This window comes from Triturus cristatus, chromosome 8, assembly GCF_964204655.1.
Source record: "Triturus cristatus chromosome 8, aTriCri1.1, whole genome shotgun sequence".
Classification (NCBI taxonomy): Eukaryota; Metazoa; Chordata; class Amphibia; order Caudata; family Salamandridae; genus Triturus; species Triturus cristatus.
In genome coordinates, this window is record NC_140591.1 from 1,169,438,880 (window position 1) to 1,169,462,137 (window position 23,258).

A 23,258-nucleotide genomic window follows, 5' to 3' on the forward strand; every position below is an offset into this window, starting at 1 on the left:
TACTCTTATACGCTGACGATGCGGTCCTGATGGGCCGCACACCCAAAGCACTACGCACTTTAATTACGGGATTTGTCTCTTTTATGGCGGGTTTGGATTTGTGTACCAACTTTAAGAAGTCATATATTATGTCTTGCGGGCCCAATAAATACCGCATCAATCATATAGTTTCTGGTGATAACATCTTAAAAAGCACAAGCACTTTTCCGTATTTGGGCTTGATTTTTTCAGAAACGGGCTCGTGGTTGGCTCACGCAGCACACGGCAGAAACAAACTTGCCAAGGCAGTTAATTCAATTATCAGCCTACAACAGCCGAAGAGGGCAGAGGTTATGTTGCCCTTAATACAAATTTACAAATCACAATGCCTACCAACCGCTACTTACGGTGCCGAAGTGTGGGGGTACGCTAACAGCAGTGGCATCCAAACTGAAGAAAACAGATTTTGTAGGAAGGCTCTGGGGGCCCAAATATCTTCACCCACTTATATCTGTCACAAAGAGCTAAACCTGCATTATGTTGAGGACTTCATTAAATCTCGGCCAGCTCTTTTTTGGTTGAAGATTTGGCAAAACCCGGCAGCATCCCTAACACAGGAAATAATCAGTGACTGCCTTAAATGCGATAGGGGTAGGTCAATACCTTGGTTGAATGCTGTAAAAGAAAGCTTATCTAGTGTGGATTTGGAACACATCTTTTACCACCACCACAATGCAGAGAACACGAATATCAAAACAGTGAGAGAGCGACTATATGACTCATTCCGAAGGGATCGAGAACGCTCAGAGTTTCCTAAACCATCAATAATTAGATATATTTCCATTCTGTCCTGTCCGGGATATAACATAACCTCCCCACAGGAATATTTGAAAAGGAATATCGGTAGATGGAACAGGAGCATTCTCTTTCGCCTTAGGGATGGGAGCATAAAATACTCACTTTGCTTTCCACTTGGTTTTAATAAAAACCTTGAACATTTGTCCTGCCCCTGTGGTAATGGTTTAAAACAAACAACCATACATTTTTTGCTTTTTTGTAATTTTTACACTCGATACACAAAACAGTATTTTATCCCCTACTTTAGGTCACAAGCAATCACTGACTATAAACTGGCATATATCGAAATATTACAGCTAGGAACTGATGAGATGATTTTCAGAGCAAGTTCATTTTTGCAGGTGGCGATACGTTCGCGGAATACGATGGTTATTACATAAGACTGCATCTATTAGCTGTCTTTGTCCATCTATGGCCATCATTAGATTACCATTTGCCCGGTATATCTATTGATATCGTCAGTCTGTACATCTCCTCATGACCCCGATTATATGTCTGGATAAGTCTGATCTATTCGATTTTGGGTGGACAACTTGCACTAATATACTTAGAACATGTTTTTGACTGTTTTTGACTGTTGCCTGCCAAATGATATAACTGTTGATGTTTTATTGAATATACCTGCACTTTATTTGCTCCTCCTGTATTTCTCTGCCTATACCTGCACTTAGAACTTTGGATTTGCTCTTGTTTTTATTACTGTTTTTAAACTGTATATTTTTAATTCCTTGGTGTTGATGAACTGTACTTTTATGGATATTTTTTATCCGAATAAAGACCATTTGACTTGACTTGACTAATAAATGCGTTTGTGAATCTGGCTGGTCTCTTATCTAAAGAGGCGCATTCACATAGGCATTTTGGAGTATGTAAAGTAGAATATCTGCAGTACTCTTTTACACACTCTTGCATACCTTTGTGAATTGGCCCCAAAAAATCAAAGATGTACCAATTAATTTTTGCGTACGGTTAGTACAAATTGAAAGGAATGTGCCCTTTTTGCACTTTTACTAATATGGAGTTGGATATTTTCAGGCCGATTCCTAAGCGCATGTAAAAGTATGTAAACAAATACTCCTGTAGCACTATTCTATGTGCTCATAAATGCTTTTGTGAATCGGACCCAAAGTGCTTTAAAAGGCATACATACAAGCAGAAAAAAACATGTCATTGTAAGCTTTCATAAATTCTTGCTCCAGATCTTAAGCATCTTATCTGATCAAAGAGTTCTGACTTTTTCGCATTGCAAGATTTTTTCAGCTTCATAATAGCGCAAAGGTACATATGGATCAACACAGAAGAGGCAGATCAGTGTGTTTCTCTTTTTGATAAAATTAAAGTATGTGTAATACATGTTATAAAATCCGTATCTGATCAATTATGAATCATTGGTTACAGCCATTACTGCTGTTATTCTTATCTTAATTTACAGTTTATTTGTTAACCGCAGCAATTGAAGCTGTTATGATGCTGTGGACAAAGCATTATCTAAAGATAGACATTTTCAGAACTTCTGCAAGTATTTCTTTTACAGACAGACACTATAAACACGTCAAGTTTAGTTTGGTTTGATGCTTGCTAATGTACACCTTTGCCTTGGTACTGCTCTGGTTTCAATTGACGTTTCTCTACCTGGATTTTTAATTTTAATAAGTGAGACAGGCTTGTGCACCGAAAATGGCAGTACACTCCAGGACAACATCTTCCTAAAAGTGAATTGTGCATGTATGTACTGTATATTAGCTTGTGTAAGTGCTCGGTCAGCTCTACATAAGTCACAAAAGACCTCCAATGAGAGGGGCAAACCCACAAACCTATACCACGGGCACTGGTAGAAGATAACAGATCACCACCAACACCACAGGATCGATCTGGATCGGCCATTACCCATAAGGAACTGTTAGGCACATTTACAAAAGTGTGTTCAATTTTGGGCAGCGTGTATGAAAGTGTTTTTATTTAATTTCAAAATGTCCACAAGAGGAGTGCCAAATGATTTAAACCAAAGAAGACTTGAATTATGATGAGCAGGGCAGCCAGTAGGACATCTATCTTTTTAATGGTTGTTGACTTTGCTTCTCCCTTGTCTAAAGATGTTACACCTTATACCTCAGAGCACAAATGGTGATTGAGCTTCTTCTTGCCACAGTTGCATGTGCACCTCAAGAAGCTTTTCTTAATTAAAATTTGCTCACTCAATGTTTCCACTTTTTAGCGTCCTCCCATCTACGCTGACTCAACACGCTTTGTTTGTTTTAATGTGGTGGCTTGTGGTGACAACTGTTTTACATAGTCAGTTGTGGTTAAAGAGATGAGATGGCGTTAGAGACGATGGCAATAGATGATTTTGCATTACACTTAAAAAAAAAAATGTGGTTTCGATAACAAGGTAAAAAAAGGTATTTAAATGTATGACTGTGACGACTTCTGGGGGAATTCTGTTTAACTGTGAGGTAAACTCTCACAAAGCAGCTTTTTAGTGAAAGCCTGCCATATAAAGCGCATTTAGCACATTTCTGGAGCTTTCTGAGTAGCAGACAAAATTGTTAGTGCACAACAGGGTGTGCGTTAGGTAAAATCCATACTTTTGTAAAATTAGAACTAATCTGCCCATGTCAACACAATCTTGAAAGCTAGACTTTACACAGCCATGCCTGAAAGCTCTAGGAGCTCCTTCGGTTAAAGTTTAAGCATATGAAAACCTAAGTGCTATTGTTTTTTTTGGTCTACATAAGAATACGGTTAGAAAAAAATGCCACTACTAAAGAGGAGACAACAATCCCTTTTCTATATCAGATAACTAAGTCAGAAATAGACTTAAATGTCTAACTCTTTAAGAGACTAACTAAAGCTGAATATTTTACAGAGAAACAAACATATTCAACAAATGTTACGCACAATAGTCCTGATATATCGAAAGTATGGTCTAGTTCGTCAAGCACTGATTGCTAACATCTGGTTATTATTAAAAATGATCAAAGATCAAAATATATATAAATAGTCTCCACTTGAATTCATTATATACAAATGTTCACAATGCATATTCATCGCAGATATCCTCTAAACCTTACTAGATTTTATTATTTGGTGTGTTGACAAGCCATACGCTAAAGGCTCTTATTTTTGGTCTATCATGGAGGAAATCACTTAGATACATCTGGCATATACCCTCTGTTTAGCTTTCAGTCTGATTTTTTTTTAATGCAGGACAGTTTTATATGCAGAAAAGTTATTTAAACTTTCTAGTGTTTAATCAACTGGATGGAATATTTTAAGAATTACGATCCACTCTCTGATAGATTAAATCATCTTTGTGTGTTGCGTGGTTATGTGAGACCTATGAATCTTGAGTTGTATCTAAGGGACAAATCTAGAGGCTGAAACAATTGGTACAAAACTAGAAGTACAACCATGCAGCTCTTAACTTTTTACAGACTAGGTTTTCCTTTGAGAGAATCCATGTGAGCGTGTGAAGCAGTTTTAGTGGCCAACACATCCCATGCCACAACTTGGGTCATTCTATGGAGGTCGCATTAAGATGACCTACAGCTCCCATCGGTATTTGAAAGTTTCTATCTTTTCAGAGTTTACTCCTATTTACATCATGTCTCTTCATCCATTAAAGTTAAATCCTTTAAACATTGAATATTCACTGTTGCAAGTCAGCAGATCTCCGGTTACAATCATGGCTCTATGCTCTATCACCTCGTAGTATAACTTGTATTTGAACATACTTTATCAAATCAAACCAGTTATCTCTTGCTCAATATATACTCCAACCATGAAAAATTGGTGAGCTCAAAGCTGGAGTGCAGAAGTTACCTCTTTGTGGGTTTACCTGCGCTGGCTCTTGCTCATTTGTGGGCTGCGTTCCATGCCACATCGCATAGACAGATGAGTGCTAACTTTCAGATCACATCTGTGCTGTTCCATTTTTTGTATGCAGGTTTCTGTTGCACTTCCAGACTCAATTGAGAGTGGCCTTCATCACTATTAACTAAGGAAGAGCAACCTACTTGACAAGAAAGCTCTGGCTCTCTTGGGTACCAAGGACAACCTGCAGTAAATACTTGCTGTGATAATGGATTCCTATATGTAGACATGCTAAGTATTCCAGGAGAGCATTCGCAACAGCAGCTCTTTCATATTGTATTACCTTCTTTTTCTTATTTGCAGAGCTACAGATTTTCTCTATATGAGCAAGCTGGCAGACATCATTTTTGTCACTTCGAATTTGCAGCATTTATCACTAAGGAATAAGTCAACTGTATTTCAGATATTAAACAGATTTATTCTCAGTCTTTCTTTTTCATTATTTATTTATTTTGTAATTCTTATTTGTACTCACATTCCTGTGTATTTACCTTTGGTATACTGTGGAATTTTAAAATCTTATGTGATGTTGCTTTTTGAATTGTTCTGCACTGCGAGATACTTTGGGCTAAGGGATACACCTTGTAACGTTTAGAAAACAAATGTTAAAAAAACACTGACTCTAGTTTATGCTCAAAGAGCACAAATTCTTTCTTTTTTTGTGTGGTCATCGGGAATGACCCCTAAAGCCCCCACCTCTCTGAGAAGACACAGAACAGGTGTATCCGACTGAGGTCTAATCGGGCCACGTCCATGTCAGATGTTTAGGATATGCCTGTGACATATTCCTACATACAATGAATCTACATCGAATCATTTACAAGTTGTTGAGCCTAAAGACATGATACTGATCTTCTAGCCATCTTTGGCACCTGTTGGATACTTCTGGGCCAAGGCGAAAACCTTGAAATCAAGGTGGTACAGCAGGATGGATTATTGATAAGGCAAGGAAAGAACCCTTTTTGACAATATTCAGAACAAAGAAATGCTAAATATCTTCTGACCAAAGGTGGTGGAAGTGTTGGCTGCGTGCTGCTGTGAGAATAAATATTGAGTAGACATCAAATGGAGTTCTTCGTGGCGTTTTTAGGTTGCAGGAGGGTAATTATTCATTTTGCGAAGATCTGCACTTCATAGAATGTGAGTAAGACTTGGACTGCATGAATTGTCTAATTATTGAAATGAAAGACCTGAAGACTGAAAAGCAGAATGGTGTGAAGTTATACATGACAATGCACTTGAAAAGTGGCCAACCACAGTACTGCTTTACATTGTTGGATGTCTTCACTAGTAGCTCTTGCTTACTTTGAGATCCTCCCTTCAAATGTCAGACAATAGCCTTATCTCTAACAAAGAGGAAGTGTGCATGTAGACTTGTCTGCCTGGCTACTAATTCCCCCTCTGTGCTCTCTGGATTGGGGAATGTGTAACGGAAGTGACAATGTAGTTAGCGGCTTAATTGAGGCTCAGTGCACTTTAGTGAAAGGAGTGCATAATGCTAGCAATTATAGTATCAGTTGCTGTTTGGTGCACACATTTCTTGATTTAGTATATAAAAAGGCCAAAGATTTTAGGAACTATTAAACACTGCAAGCAATTTAAGTATATTGTTCTCTGATGCATTTGCAAAAGTTCTGAAAATTGTCTAGCATTAGAATGTAATTACTAACGCATTAAGCCAGAGTGTACATTTATTGAAAAAAGTTATTTGATAATGGTATGATAGTTGAATTTCTTGATCAACTGAATCAAAATAATATTCTTGTTTCAAAGTATTGGTTATCATTAGGATTCTTTTTTGCTACCTGTCTCAACAAGCACATCTCCAGAAATATCACTGCTTTCCTCTGGAAAGAGAAGAAACAACATTATAAATACAGCTAATATGGATCATGGACCTCTTCCATCCTCTTGTAACCAGCTTTATGAACTGGCCTTTGAAATAACAGTGTCATAGCTCTAATTTTAGAAACAAACATTTGGATCTTCCTTTTGAGGTCTTGCCTTTTTGTTCCACCCTCTCTTCCCTTCACTACCTCACACTTGTAGTTAATTTTTCAGATAATTCAAGGACAGTCAAACAAGTTAGTTCAGGGGAGCCCTGAGACTAGTTGATCGGTGCACTATACAGCTTCTATTTCACTATCAGTGTGTGATTTTTACCTCTTCAGGTGTGCATAGGAAGCCTTTCTAAAATGTGGCCATTCTGACCGCTCCACTTAAATAAGCACTGGCAAACCCACCATTGACATCCATTGGCTTTGCCAATGCCTTTTAGCCATGCTGTACAACATTGGCAAGATGCTGTGCAGTATGGCAAAAAGGGTCAAATAAAATGCACAATTCTGTAGATGTGTGCATGCACCTAAAGTAAGTAAAATAAAAGATACAGAAGTAGTGCAAAAGTTTTTAAGCTGGACCGGCCAGCATCAATTTGCTGCCTGGTTCATGGCAAAAAGAAAACTGCATGTGGGGTGAGGGGGCAGCAACGGAGAGTTGGAGGATCAGCAAGAGGGAGCAGGAGGGTGGACTGGGGAAGGAGCACCCAAGGGAGAAGTACATGTGCAAGAAATCATAGCGGGGAGCAACATGGAGGGGACAGAGAGACACAGGCGAGAGAGAAACATGGAGAGCGGTGGACAGGGTAAGAGAAGTACATGAGGGAGACCGCTTGAAAACATATGCACTCTCATGAAGCGCTTAACCAAAAGAAAAAACAGTAATGACGAAAAGTAAGCAGAACATAAGTGAAGATGCTATGCTCCAGGGAGGGGCAGCTTAAGAAGAGGAAGGAAAACCCAGACAACTGATTGAATAAAAAGCAAGCAAATGAGAGATATAATAAAGCCAACCAATGGTAAGCAATTGTCAGGCTCTAAGTTCACTGTAAACTGACAATAGGCCTTTTCACAACCAGAAAGCATGCACAATCTGAGGTGATATTTATAAAAATGAGTGTGGGATCAGCTCAAAACAATCTTTGATTACGTTTATATGCCTTGTCATATGAAATTAACCCGTGTGTGTGGGAAATTACTGCCCAATGGCGTAGCAATGGAGCCAATGAGCCAATGTAAGCAGAGAAATTGTCCCCTCACATTCCCTGGTTTTCTAATAAGAAACAGACACTAATTGTGGTACAGTTCCTCCTGTACTTCTGGTCCCTGGTGACAAGTACCTTCAACACTATTAATAGCTCAGCCCTTGTTATGCCCAGTCTTCATTACGTATCTGCATCGTTGTAACAAGGACCCACTGGTTGCCAAGAAGGAGACAGTCATGCAGTTGACAAAATCACTTGGTAATCATCAAAATGCACTGGGGACATAACAGGATAGACTACTGAACTAGCCGCAGGAAACCGTGCTTAAAATAGAAACAAATCTGCATCTGCCATAAACAGTGTTTCCATCTATGAGCTAAAACCCCTCTAACATTTAGTGGCTTTCAAAAGGTTCATAGCCAGTTTATTAAACTCCAAGTAGGCATTGTGAAAGTAAGTTTGAATATGGCAGTTTCCTTATGTACCTGCTTTGTTTTAAGTACCATGGGTGATTTACATTGTTTATTTTAATACACCAGTAGCCTATAATGTTGTTTACGGTCTTGAATTTGGGCAAGAAAATAAGCAGAAACATGCTTGCCTCAGAAGAGCAGAGGGTTTGGTCTTTGTGCATTGTTGTTTTTTATTTAATAATTATTTAGGTAGAAATATACAAAAAGATAATAGCAAGTCATAAAAAGAGGTAAGAACTGAAATAACTTGCTAAGCTACTTAAAGGGCCAAGTGGCATCCTCGGACTTCTTCTATGTATGCCCAATATACAATTCTGAAACTAAGTCAAAGGGACAAAGGAGCTTTTCTCGATGTATCAAGGCAAACCAATGGACCTTAATTCTAACCTCAGAGTACTCTCCTCTTGCACTGACCCATTCTGTGTTATGAATTGTACTGCTTTGGTTTGCTAGACGTTTGTAGGTCTTTATTGCAGATAATCTTAGTTGTCTGTCGTCGAAGACCTATTATCTACAATGCAATAATACATAGAGTGGACTTTGGTCCAGCTCCTTGCTCATGACATGCTGGTTGTCAGTTTGATACTCTTAATTCGATGGCTCTCTGTAAGACCTGGGGTCTCCAGGCCCTATGGGGCGGTAACGTGACACGAGCGGTCGGGCCACCAAACGTCTGTGTGTAAAGCAACCATACAACACGCACCACTCATGGGACAAGGAACACACACAATAAGTGACGCCACACGGTAGGAGTTAAGTAAATACTCAAGTTTATCCAAGCAGATCACGTTAGATGCAGTTCATGAGGTAGCAGTACATTTCATAAGCTGGTGATACCACAAATGACATTCATAACAAACCAGTACTGCCTGAGGTACAACTACCCCTCACCTAGAGGTACACGCGCGCTTCACGTTCCTGTAGCGCCTTAGGGGGGGTGAGGATGGCGCTAGGCGCGCTAACTGGTGACGACCTCAGAACGGGGCATCTAGCACAGAGAGCTACTCGGAATAGATGTCGTTTAGTATTTCATTATGAACATGAATAACAGCGTGCTACTCGTAATCAATAGCACGTAGCCCTTCAACAGGGGCGTGAATAACAGCGCGCTACTCGTAATCAATAGCACGTGGTACTTCAATATGGAACATGAATGACAAACCGTTACTCGTAATCACTAACACGTAGCACTTCAATATGGCACATGAATAACAGAGCGCTACTCGTAATCACCAACACGTAGCACTTCAATATGGCACATGGATAACAGAGCGCTACTCTTAATTACCAACATATAGCACTTCAATATGGCACATGAACAACAGAGCACTACTCATAATCACTAGTATGTAGCACTTCAATACGGCACATGAATAACAGAGCGCTACTCGTAATGACTGACATTGAGCACTTCAATCCGGCACAGGAATATCAGAGCGCTACTCGTAATGACTGACATTGAGCACTTCAATCCGGCACAGGAATATCAGAGCGCTACTTGTAATTATTGACGCTGGGTACTTCAATGCGGGGTAGGACAATCAATGCGCCTCACGGAGCTTTTAGCGAGAAGCGCCCGGGACGGGAGGAGCGAGTCTCTCGGCTCCGGTGCAGTTCGTAGGGCACCTCGCTTCAGAGCAGTCACGGGGGCACAAGGAGAGGATCCCTCGGCGGGGTCTCTCTGTCGCGCTGGCAGGGGGGGGGGGGGGGAACTCCCACGGAGAGGGGACCCGGGCTGAGGGTGCGGTGCGGTTCCCGACCAGTAGGGGGCGCACCAGGGGGAATCCCAGCCTCCGGGCTTACCTCGTTCTCGGCGTCAGACGGCGTCCGCTCCAGCGACGATGGGGGAAACTCGGCCCCAGGCCCCGCGCACCTTCTCACACAGCTGCAACGGCAGCGGCGGGGCCCCGGGCTTCTCACGGGCCTCGCGACTCTGCAGGGCACTTCTTCCGGCCTCCGGGCCGCGGCGGTGAGCGCGCTGGCTTCCACGTCACAGGGGGGGCTCAAGTTAAGGATGGGGGTTCCGCGCTCAGCGGAGCACGCTGCCGGGGTCCCAGGCCAGGTCAGGGAGCGCAGGGGTCACAGCGCTAATACCTGGTCGGTCCCCGGTGGCTCTTCAATCTGCTTTGCATACGGCTTCAGGGGTCAGTCTGGACACGCAGTCTCAGTGCTTGGCATATAAGGTTTAAAGTTCACTCTGGACACGCAGTCTCAGTGCTTGGCATATAAGGTTTAAAGTTCACTCTGGACACGCAGTCTCAGTGCTTGGCATATAAGTCTCTGTTCTCAGATGTTAGATAAAGTCTTGTTGGCGCAGATGTATCTGGCGCCCTTAAGGGGTTCTGTTACAGGGGGTTAGGAATGGAGAGGGCGACTAGATCCTTCCTAGTCAGGCTGGCAGAGAGTCTCTGGGTCCTCCTACTGCTGGGCAAGATCAGTGGGTTTCACAGGGTCCCGAACTCACTTAAGAGGCAGCACCTAAATCCTGTCACTCTCAGAGGCATAAGTCCCTGGCTAGGCCCTACCGCCTACACTCCTGGTGGATTCTTCCAGCTCTGCTTCACCCCAATGGCCAACTCACCACAAAAGTTTCCCTCCCTCTCTTAAGTAGCCCTAGGTCAGGTGACCTCTGGCCAAGGCGGCAAAAGAAAAAACACACCTCCCTTCTAGAAGGTTCCAGCACATTCCAGGAGCTTCCCCACTCTACCTATGGGACAAAAAGGCGGGCTGGAGTCGCAACATTGTTGTGGGGTTCCAGCCAGCTCCTGGCAGCTAGGGTGCTACTATGAAAGACCACTCTGCAGTAGCAGGGGCCTGTGGCAGCCATCTTGGGTGAAGGGAGCACCTGCACCTTAACACTACAAAAACGAAAAAATTCAGGGAAAAAGGGCCAAGTCCAACACTCTCCTTCATATTCTTGTTTTTGTCCCACCCCTTGTGCATAACTTTTTGATCTTCATTTTGATCCAATACATTGTATCCTTGCACTCCTGACTGTAGAGGGCTGGGGGTATAACCAGGGGTGTAGACCTGGTACGGCGCAGAACAGACGCCAGCACTCGTACTTTCAGTTCGGCCATAAGGTCATGTGCGACCTTGGCCCCTTTATTATATACCCTCGGACTGAGCCCGTTCACGAAGGGTGCAGTGCGTACGCATGGTTACGTAGAGGCCAGGTGGCACTCTACATCCCTTATTTCCTTTCCTTTCCTTTAGCTGTAGCTGACCCAATAGTGAAAAGTGAAAAGGAAATAGGGGGAGGGAGAGAGAGAGAAGAGAAAAGAAAAGAAAAAGAAAGAAAAGAGATGGCTTGATGCGCAGGTGTTAAATGTTCACATAGTCTCTGACCTGTACCCCTGGCGTTCTCTCCCAGGTTCAGTCACTCGATATGCATAATCCCATATCATTGACTTCGGGATTGCATCTCGGCCTGGCTTGAGGTAACGCTACTTTGACGTCCACCGATGTCGGTGTCCTCAACTGGACTGGGTTGGCCTTCCCCGTGGTTCTCCCCCGTCACCTGGCAGGGTGACGGTGTTGGACTAGCTTGTGGACTGGGGACGGTTACTGCAGAGAAGTCAGGGAGATCCTCTTCTTCCTCGGGTGCCGCCTGTTCTGTTCGTGGGCTGCCTGAGACCTCCTTGAACCACGATATGTCCTCACCACTGTGTGCCATCCACGTTGCCCGGTGACCATTGTTCCATTGATCTGGGTGACTACCCACTCTTCTGGTTCATATGGCGTGCGGAACTTCCAGCCTGGATGGCGATCCTTTAGAACTACTCAAGAGGCGACTCTTATTGAGGGCACCTTGGCTCCCCGGCTGAGGGAGGCTTTGTCGTTGGTGCTTCTGTTGAGCTCGTTCCAGGTCGGGGCCTAGCGGTGTCCAGTTGGTGTCTTCAGGGATAAGATCCCGTTGTGGCCGCTTCAGAAGGAGCGTTGCAGGGGCACACCCCGTGGTTGAGTGAGGCTTTTGCCAGCAGGTGAATAGGAACTGGTGAAGACAGGTCTCCGGGTCTTGATGCCGGTCCACCCCTCTGCGTAGTGCTCTGTTCAGAGTCCTCATAAACCGCTCGACCTCACCGTTGGCTTGAGGCCACTGCGGTGTGATCCGCCGGTGTCGGATAGCCCGTTTCTGTAGAAAGTCTTGAAATTCCTGACCCTGGAAGGGTGGTCCGTTGTCGGATTTCACTTCTTCCGGCAGACCAAAGATTGCGAAGATCTTCTCGAGTGCTGGCTGCACATGTGTAAATACTGTGGACGGCACTATCTCGACCACAGAAACTTAGAGCAAGAGTCTATGACTACTAGGGTGTGACGCCCATCAGGGAAACTGCCAAAATCGATCTTCACCTTGATCCATGATGTGTCACAGGGTCCTTCCGTGATGGTGCAGGGGTGACATGTCCTTACCTCTTCATCGACCATGCTGTCCATCCCCGGGAACCACACTTTGGTCCTGAGCCTGGCTTTTGTCTTCGCCACCCCTTGGTGCCCTTGGTGTGCTAGGGTTACTAGTAGACGGTGCAGGTCCCTCGGGACCACGATCTTCTGGCCTCTGAGTACTAGCCCGGATCCCCCGATGCGGAGTTCATTCCGCACTCTCCATATCTGTCTCCGGGCGTTCTGCTCCTCCTCTGTTAGTTCAGACACCCCATCCAGGAATCAATGCCATCTACCTGTTGTCAGGGCTTCCTTAACTCGGAGAGTGGAGTCAGACTCCGTGGCGCAACTCAGTTCCTCTTTGGAGACAGCCAGTGGACAGGCATTGTCTTCAATCATCTGCACGAAAGCTTCAGTGCTCGGGCTGTCATCCTGTGCCGGACCGGTCTCTGACCACAGGGGATGCCTCGACAAGAAATCAGCGGGGTTGTCCGCCCCAGGGCGATACAGTAGTTGAAAGGAGTATGCCTGCAGCTGCACTGCCCATCGTTCGATCCTCGTAGGTGCCAGCCTGTTGGACCTACTGAACAGGGGTATGAGGGGTTTGTGGTCCGCAATGACCCTGAAGGAGTGGCCGCACAGGTAGAGGTGAAAGTGTTGGCGTGCCCAGCAGATGGCTAGGGCTTCGCGCTCTATCTGAGAGTACCTTGTCTCTGTGGGTGATAGTGCTCGACTGGCATACGCTACTGGTGCGTATATCCCTTGTCGGTCTTCTTGTAACAGCACTGCGCCTAGCCCCACCGGGCTCGCGTCGACAACCACCTCCATGTTTCGCTTGGGGTGTAAATAGGCCATTGTTGTTTTGTCAAGCAGGGCCTTTTTGATACCTTGAAAAGCTGCCATTCCTAGGAAGCTCCTTATCGTAGTTGGGTTTTGAGGCACGGGTGCGTTCCTGATCACTGCCGCCATCCTGGCATCCACTCGAAGTCCTTCTCTGGAAAACACATATCCGAAAAAGTCTATGGATCCTTGGTAGAAGGCACATTTCTTTCGGTGCAGGGTGAGGCTACAGTCCGCTAAGCTTTCAGTGTGGCTCTTAGCCGTGTGTGATGTTCTTCGAGGCTCTGGGAGTAGATCAGGATGTCATCGCTGAGATTGATTACTCCGACAAGTCCGGACAGGATTTCTTGAACTGCATTTCGGAATACCTCGGCCGCGGATGACACCCCAAAACTGAGCGGTGTGTACCTTCTCAGGCCCACATGCGTGGAAAAGGTGGTTATATATCTGCTCTCTGGAGCCAACTCCAGCTGACGGTAACGGGAGTTCAGGTCAAGTTTAGAAAACCATTGGGCTCCTTTCAAGTCCGCCACTATCCCATCATCGTCGCCAGTGTAGAGGGCTGGGGGCATAACCAGGGGTGTAGACCTGGTACGGCGCAGAACAGAGACGCCAGCACTCGTACTCTCAGTTCGGCTGTAAGGTCACGTGCGACCTTGGCCCCTTTATTATATACCCTCGGACCGAGCCCGGTCACGAGGGGTGCGGTGCGTACGCATGGTTACGTAGAGGCCGGGTGGCTCTCTACACTGACCAGTAGCGGCTGGCAGGGAATGAGGGTGGAAGGGCAGCGGGAAGGGTGGGGTAGCGGGGGCTCCCCACAGCCAATCACAACGCTGCTATGCAGCATTGTGATTGGTCTGAGTGCTGTGGATCAGTGACCATATGGGGACTGGGGGCCTGGGCATGTCCCCCCCACCAGGCTGTGTAATGCAGCCTGGTGGGGAACAAGCTAAGTGCACATGACTGTTTGGCCGGTCCCAGACGGCCGACCAAGCAGTCATGTGCACTTAGTGTGCACAAACCACTCCTCCCCCTGTGCCTCCAGCCCCGAAACTGAAAAATAAAATAATAACAGTTATTATCATTTTAGTTTTCCTGCTCAAAGAGCAGTGGGGCGACGATCCTCAGCCGAGGAACTGCCCCTGCTCCTGACATCAAGTAACAATGTTTAAGTCTCACTACAAACAGTCTTAGTGGTCTGCTGAATGTTTTCTGTAGGAAACTGGACTCTGTTGCAGTCCCCCCAACCCTTTTGCATGGTATCGGGTGCAACTTTTACTGAAAGTGTACTTGGTTCCTGCCAACCAGGTCCCCAGTACCAGTGACCTTTCCCTAAACTGTAGCTTTGTTCCACAATTGGCACTGCTTTAGGACCCTGTAAGTCCGTAGTAAATGTACTGGTACCTAGGGTCTTGGACCTAAAGAGGGCTCCTAAGGACTGCAGCTCGAACTGTGCCACTCTAAGCGACCCCTCACCTAGCTCATGCAAACTGCCATTGCAGCCTGCGTGTCTTGGTGCAGGGAAAAATGAAGAGTCGACATGGCACACATCCCAGTGCACCATTACCCAACACTTCATGTGGTATAGGTAAGTCACCCCTACAGCAGGCCTAGCTGCCCTGAGGCAGGATGCACTATACCCATGTGTGGGCATATCTTAATGAGTGGATGTGTCCAAGTGACATCTAAGTTCACTGTTAGATACCTCCAGTACACAGGGAAGTCATACCAAGTACATGGGCGGGTTACTCGTCGTTGTGAGTTTCCCAGGTACATGATGGCTTCACTGAACCCCAAGGTATTTGGTACCAAACACCTTGTCTTAATAAGCCCACACTGATGCCAGTGCTGGATTTATTAATAAATGCAACAAGAGAGCACCTTAGAGGTGCCTCTGAAAACCTACGGACTACTAGTATGTTTACTGACCGGTCTCGACCAGCCAGCCACCATAGACCGGTTTCTGACCTCCTGAGGTGACAGCCTTCGCTCTCGGAGGCCAGGAATAAAGCCTGCTCTGGGCAGAAGTGTTCACACCACCTCCATGCAGGATGTGCATTCCGGGGCGAGAAGTTTCAAAGGCTCTGCTGCCTTTGTTATGCGCCCCAGGCCTCTCCAGATAGTGGAAATGCCCACCCCCCCCCCCTGTCGTGACCCCACTTTTTGGCTGCAAGACAGGCGGGAACATTTGTAAGATTAGGAGGAGTGCCCACATTCAGCCAGCACCACCCCTAGGGCGGCCAGCTGATGAGGACCCCACTTTTTAAATTCCTCCATATTGTTTTGGACGGAATGAAAATTCCAGGGTCAGAGTTGTGCCCACTTACCACAGAAAGTGGTCATATAGATCGTGTAGACACCCTAAAGGTAGGTAGTCCATTGGTTACTATATGTCACTCCCCTTAACACCCCTAAATTGAGGATTTAGGTGGCTCCCCTGAACTCAAGAACTCAGATTCGACAGATCAAGAGAAGAAGAATGAAGAAGAGTCACTGCCTGGCAAGAACTGCAGCAGACCTGTGGACTTTGGCATGAAACCCTGTCCATCCTCAGGCCTCTCTCGATAATCGCAACAGAGTGACTCATTCTGTGAGCTGGAGACCTACCACTACATTGGGTAGCCTGACAGCACTTCAAAAAACACCTACAGTCTCCCTCAGAGTAGAGGAGCTACTCCCGTGCAATCCGCAGGCACTGACAAGCTGAGTCGGTCCACCACCTACCAGCTCTCCGGCCCGACCCACACTGTAGAGGACCAGGAGAAGATACTCATGCCCTGAAAGGTCAGATCTGTCTCCCCCACCAAGTGTGAAGACACCTGGACCAACCGGAGCCATGCAGCACCAACCCCCAGGGTACCGGACGACCTGCACCAAACAGCAACAGTGAGAGTCCAGTCCGGATTCACACTTCACATGGACTCAGCAGCAGTCGAGGGACATCAGCATCACTGAAACACACTTCGTGAGTGGACCAGCTGACTTGATTTTGTCCCTGACCACAAGGAGTATATGTGCTCACTGAGACCAGCCAACCTAACCACTCTGCACCCCAGCCGCCCGGCCCAGGACCTAACGTACCAACTGTGCTCCCTTGCTTCAAGACCACTTGTGGCCCAAGTCCCCCTGTGCAGCATGCGTTTGGGTGGCCCCCCTTCATTGTAGCGCGCCAGCTACAAACCTCACCAGCACACCCTGCTCCCAGAAGAACCCAAAACACACAAGATGATGGACGGAATGTTGCACATTGGCAAAACATTCACCCCCAGTCACAGATCTGGGTTTAATCCATCGTTATTTTGCTCACCACGCCATCCCAGTTCAGACATGGCCATATGCAAATCAGTCTTGACCCTGTGCCTCCTGGGAACAGTCCAGCCCGAACTGCCAAGCCATGTCTTTCCTAGACCGGAATCAAGCATCCTAGGACCGGTTTCGGGGTTTCACCCCTCTTCAGCCAGGATAGCTTGACTACAGTGGCGTAGTGAGCACGGGACCCACGTCTGGGCATACCCTTCCTACATAGGGCAAACAGCAAAACACACAAGATGATGGAAGGAATGTTGCACATTGGCAAAACATTCACCCCCAGTCACAGATCTGGGTTTAATCCATCGTTATTTTGCTCACCCAGCAGAACCCATGCAGTTCCTGAAGAACTGCTGGTAGTTATTTGGATATTGGCCCACTACAACTCCAAACCATGACGGTGAACCCTGAAACCGACTGTACCTACCTCTAAGCATCTCTGACTTTTTCCTCCCAAATAATTGCATTGTGCGTAAAGGTGCACAGCTTTAAAAGCTTTACTCACCGGTGCGAATTGGTATTGAAAAAAGTACTTACTTTTGAAGTTCTTGGTTTTGAAATATATATATAAAAGAAGTGTTATTTTTCCAATTTTGTCTCAGATTTATTCTGTGAGTGTATGTCTCATTTACTGCCTCTGAGTGCAACCAATGCTTAGCACTGCCCTTTGATAAGCCTAACTGCTCGCCTACAAAAGAGAGCGTTAGTGTGATCTGCTTTAGCCTCTGTAAACCAATTTGGAACCCACTGGACTCGCTGCACAGTGTACTTCTTTTTAGTACACTATACAGAGAGCCAGCTCCCTACAAGTTCATTCAATCAGACACATACAAACATCACACATCATATGGATATATTCAGGGTGGGTTTTGACGATTTCACTTCAGCACTTGGCTTGTTTAGGCAAGCCCCCTTCCGTCACTGACCAACCAGGTTGTCCTTCACCCTTGGGACCAGTCTACTGTATATCATGGAGTTCATGATATAGTCTTTGGTGACTAGTACACAAAGCAAATCCCACACAGGGAGGCATAGGAGCCTCTTAGTGTAAGTACTCATTTGTGTGCCTAAAACCCCAACAGCAAAATGTGCGGCTATTATCCTTCTCCTCAACCACAGCAATTCAACATTGGCACAGGACATGCTGTGGTAGGATCCCCCTTCTCCATTTTCTGCAGTTCTTTCACAGCACTTCCCTCTGCTAAAAGCCCCGATAGCAGGTGTACGGAGTTAAACTCCCCACCGTCACCCACCTCCTGCAACCCACTAGCACCACCATCACTGAACTTAGTAAGCCGGCTTCTGAATTAGAAATTTGACAACCATTCCAATAAGGTAATTAGAAATGCATGTTGAGATGTGCATGTCTAACAGCCATATTATACTGGTATTTAAACCACATTGACAGATTGATTAGTGCCCTGTCCTGAAAATGTTTAAAAACAAACTATAAGGGGGCATTGTAAGGATACCCTGCCCTCTAGCGCTTGTGGAGGCACCCAAAAGGATGCCCCACAGGGCCAAAATAAAAAAAAATGTTTTTATTTGCGCAATCCCGCTGTATTCCCGCAGGATAAGGGCAAAGAAAAAGGAATAAAATGGCAAATGAGGTGGGACAGGGCACGGGGGTAAATTAAAATACATATTGGTGAGAGAACGTGAATTGGGCTCCCCCTACCCTGAGCCAATTACGGCCCTGGGGCCCATCTGCCTAGGTATAGCATATTATTCAAAGGAGATAGGAATATTCCACTCCCTTCCTCGAGCTAATTATGACCCCATCCCCCTAGGCTCGGCAATTTATTTATAGGAGAGGGGGCGCGTGGCCCCCCTCTCCAAGCTTTGTAAGGTCCCTGGGACCTCATCCCAGGGGTCCGGATCCACTGTGGTGTACACAGTTTCCCTGTCCGCAAGTGTGCAGGCTGGGATCGGATATTTGTTTCCTGACTGCACTCCTGCGGGCAGAGAAACTCAGATTGCTTTGGCCCAACGGGATTAGAAAAAAATATCTGCTCCTGTCAGGCGGGAGCAATGGCAGCTACCACTACACCCTGGCTAGGTGCAGGCGGGGAGCCCGCCCAGTAGGAATCCTGGGTGGGCACCCACATTAGGACATGGGGGAATGGGGTTTTCAAGACCGTAAAGGATCAGAGAGGGGTCCCTCCCCTTAAAAATTTATTTATTGCTCCTAGCAAGGAGCACCATAATGCCGTTTCAACAAAATATATTTTCATGCTTGTGGTGCCCCTAGAAGAGGCATGGCCACCATTAAGAAAAAGTCAATGTTGGGGGTGGGGGGTTCGGAGGTCTGGAGGGACCGCAGCAGCACCTCCCCATCCCACCCCCCAGAATTATTATTTTTTTATAACAGTAAGTCTCCTTGGTCATTGAATCCATGACCTCAGGAGAGTTTAGCCTTTATTTTTAAAGCACTACTAACTGGAGCTCTATGCTCTTCAGTCTGAGTGCAGAGCCCCTTGTGGTTGCTTCTATGGCTGTATCTTGCAGCCTGAAAAAACTGTTAATAAAAGACTGAATCAAAGACATGTCAATTTTTTTAAAGAAATCTTTATTACATATTTCTGTGAGACAATTTTTATTAAACACTGTACTGTGTAAATGAATTAATATATATTAGATTATAATTATTGGTCATTTTCTGACAAAGAGAATAGGTGTGCTCTAAATATGTTGATAGGCTGACTCCTTCATAAAGGTAATAGGCCCAACCTTTATATTTTGATGTTCTGACCCATCAGTAGGTATGCCTTACTTAAAATGACACCCTTTATATTGTAACATCACAGCCAACCGTGCATACCCATGGGGATTGGGTACTAGGCTCTGTACCCATTCCCCTACCAGCCCCAACTCCCCCACAAGAGGCCAGGCCGTGCAGCTAACCCCACGCCGCACACAGTCGTACGCGGTGGGGGGGGTTGACTGCCTCATGGGGGTTGGATGCAGGACATGGTAGCAGGCTAGGCCCTACGGCGAACCCCACACAGTGCACGGGCGAAGGCCGTGTGCAGTGAGTGGTTGGCTTTATGTATGGTGATAAAATATTACTTTATGTTAAGAAAACCCTAGAAAAAAACAAAGGTTAAAGTGACGTTATAGTTGGAAATTGTAATTATATCTTACTTTACTTATATTGAAAAAACCTTTGACATTCACTGAAAAAAAAAGATTAAGGTAACGTTAGAGTTAAGTGAAAATTTCAGTGACATGTTTTAAACTTTATTAAAACACACTGAAATTCACCAGTTACAGTTCTCAAGTTAACTATAGTGTGTGCCCTAATGTAACTTTAAATCTCGCCCTCACCTTGCACTGCTTATGACCTCACATATTATAACACTCATGATGTGTTCAGTGACATAATTTATAGCATTACTGATGACAACTGAACTGGCCTCATTGATGACAATACTGTGCATGGTGAAGGCGATAGTTGTGGTTACCTTAGGGAACGAGTTATAGTTAAGGGCTCATCCAGTGAAATGCGAGACCCTGGTTGCCAGCTTCGTGCAGTTGGTGAATTAGGATGGGGTTGGAGACTGTGTTGAAGGCTGTGAAAGATCCAGTAGGATGGGGGCTGTGGCGTCACCTCTGTCCAAGATCATCCGGATGTCGTCGGTGAGGGTAATGAGGGTGGTCTCTGTACTGTGGTTCGGCCTGAATCCGGATGAAGCAGTGTAGAGGAGGTGGTTGTCAGTGAGGTGGGTGGCTTATCTTTTACATAACTTTTTCTGGGTAGGATAGCAGGGAGATAGACTGGTAGCTGGCTAGCATTGTTTGGTGTGCTGTTGATTTCTTGAGGGGAAGTACTGTGGCGTTTTCAGGCATCTGGATAGGTGGCTGTGCTGATTTAGTCATGCAGGATCGGGGTGAGGACTGTGCTGATGGGGTCCAGTCCTTTGATGAAGACGTGGTGAGGGCAGGGGTCAACGGGTACTCTGCAGAGTATGGACTGCATGGTTGCTGCAATTCCATGTGTGATAATGGTGAGCCAGGTGGTCAGGGTGGTCCTCTGGATGTTTGTAGAGAAGAACAGGAAGGCTGCAAGGGAGAAAGGGTCCATTTAGGGCTCTGCGTTTTCATAGCTGCTGGTTATCTTGTTGCTGAAGAATAGGGACAGCTGGGTGCAGAAGTCCTAATAGGGGCGTACGCTGGTGAACCTTGCAGCTGGAGAGGTGAAGAGTTACACCATGGCAAAGATTTCCTTAGCGCTGTAGGTGCTGCTTTCAATGCGGTCGGTGAGACAGATAGTTTGGTGGCTCCGATTTGCTGATGGTAGCATCTCAGGGTGTATTTGTAGGTGCTCTTGTCAGAGTCGTTCTCAAAGCCCTCCCCGATTATCCTAGGCATTTATAGGGTTCAATCCTAAACATCTTGGTTTTTAGTTAACAAATCAAATCATTGGAAAAGAAGAAAGTAGGCATAATAACAAAAAGTTGTAGTGGGACTGCAAGGGGTCACCAAACACCCTTTCATTAGAGCTATGAACATGACAAACAGCAGCAGAAGTATAGAATACTGGTCTGAATATTAACTAGCGCTGCCAATTTAAACTCCTCACACTTGCATACAAAGCACTGCACAGCATTGGTCCAGCTTACCTCAACTGCCACTTCCACCATCCCACCAGACTCCTATGCTCTGCCTTACTCTCTCTCGTACACACCCCTTGCATAGGCAAAAGCAGAACAAGAGGCCTTGCCTTCTCCTACCTCGCACTCAAAACTTGGCACAAACTCTCTCTACACATAAGGGTCTCCTCCACACTTCTGGAATGCCACAAGAAGCTGAAGACTTGGCTCTTCAACAAACAACTGGCAGAAGACCTGCACACCTGCGCCATCGCCTGGATACCTTTCAGGTGATAAGTTGCGCTTTACAAATCCAAATAACATAACATAACTATCTTCCACTCAAATCTCTGTCAGGTAAATGTGTAGTAGTTAAAGGCAGTCTTAATTAAAAAGAGATTTGCTTCATGTACGTTTGTGCTTGTCATGTTCTAGATATAGACTATTTATTCTTTAGGAATACTAGGAATTTGTCAACTAAGTTTACTATGTAAATTTATAAAGGTAGAGAAATTTAACTTTATTTTAAAGCCTAAAAATAAAAGACACCTCATCAGTGTATATCACTCAGATGTTCTCATGAGCAAAGTAAATAAAATATTTTAGAACTATTACCTCCAGAGTTTGGATGCCCCAGAATATGACAACAACTTTTACTCCATTTATATTTAGCAACAACAATTAGAAATTATAAAGTAGAACCGAACAATTGTTATGCATTCAACTACAACCATAGAAATACATACTATGCTGGGAAGCAATAATGTGGAAAAAATGCTGACCTGCTCGATTTCTAGAAATAATACTAGAACTCATAACTGCCATCATGGAAGAAGGCTGCAGGGTTATTAACAACCAGTCACATATGAACAAGTTTATTATAAACCAATGAATCCTTCAGGATACCAAGGTTAATGCACAACATATGAATGCTTAGCTGTATAACTTGGGGTAATGAAAACCACTTGAATAGCTTGAAAAACAAATCCCACCACAGAACAAACTATAGTTCAAGCCATTACCTTAAATGGAAAGATAATTTCATAGGGATTTTGGAATAAGATACACAATTTATTAGTAACAGGCAACATTTGCTTTACCTTTCTACATCCTAAAGAAATAATTCTGACAATACCATAAGTGAAAGAGAACTATGACATTTAATATAGAATTAGAATCAACTTAAACAGGTTGGTTTAATTTCATTTAGCTCAACCACTGTGGCTGCTGCACCTTACGCGCTACACAAATATTGTAGGCCTTTACGTGAAAACAGATAGATAAGGGCATTAACGCATGTCAAATAGAAACTCTTGCTAAACCACAACTAAGGCAGTCACAAACAAAGTTGAATCGTAGCTTTAGAGCAAAGAAGCCAGCCAATCGAAATGAAAAAAGGTTTGCTTAGATTAAAAAGGCAGTGTTATTCTAAGCTCTAAAAGAGACTCAACAGAATCTACCAGGGTGAGCTTTGATGTCAAGTCCACCTACACAGTACCTTTTCTGACGGAGTAGTTAAAAAGTCTCTCAGTAAAGACAAGAGCAACTGACTTGATCACACTCAAGTGCTGTCCGGTACTTCTACAAATGTTGAGTGTTGTGTAAACTTCAGGCACTTAATAGAACCGTGTCCTGATATTTGGTATGCATACGGGGACTAATACCATAGGTTGATTCCGTCTTGAGACCTTTAAACTGAGGGAACATGCACTCAAAGTTATGCAGTTGCAAGGACAAAGGACTTTGGGCCTGATGTACAAAGCCATTTTGAGGTTGTAAAGCCTGCAATCACAAAATCACACGGTTTACAACTGCATAAGGAACGCGTTACTTACCTGTAACTGCGGTTATCCAGTATTGGTATCTTTCATAGATTCACATGCCTGAATCATTCCCCGTCGTCGG

At 45.0% G+C, this 23,258-nt stretch overlaps 1 protein-coding gene across 10 annotated transcripts in view; it reads right to left on the bottom strand.

Annotated features, from left to right (window-relative positions):
- The window catches only part of CRACDL (CRACD like), a 494,556-nt gene that overhangs the window by 48,908 nt on the left and 422,390 nt on the right, over positions 1-23,258 (bottom strand). For 6 of the 10 annotated variants that reach the window (XM_085622825.1, XM_085622824.1, XM_085622826.1 and 3 more), the window contains one exon: positions 6,516-6,557. The exons of the other annotated variants lie outside the window; for them this stretch is intronic. In XM_085622825.1, the coding sequence (XP_085478951.1) occupies positions 6,516-6,557 (42 nt within the window). The remainder of the gene's footprint in view (positions 1-6,515; positions 6,558-23,258) is intronic. 10 annotated transcript variants of the gene reach the window in all.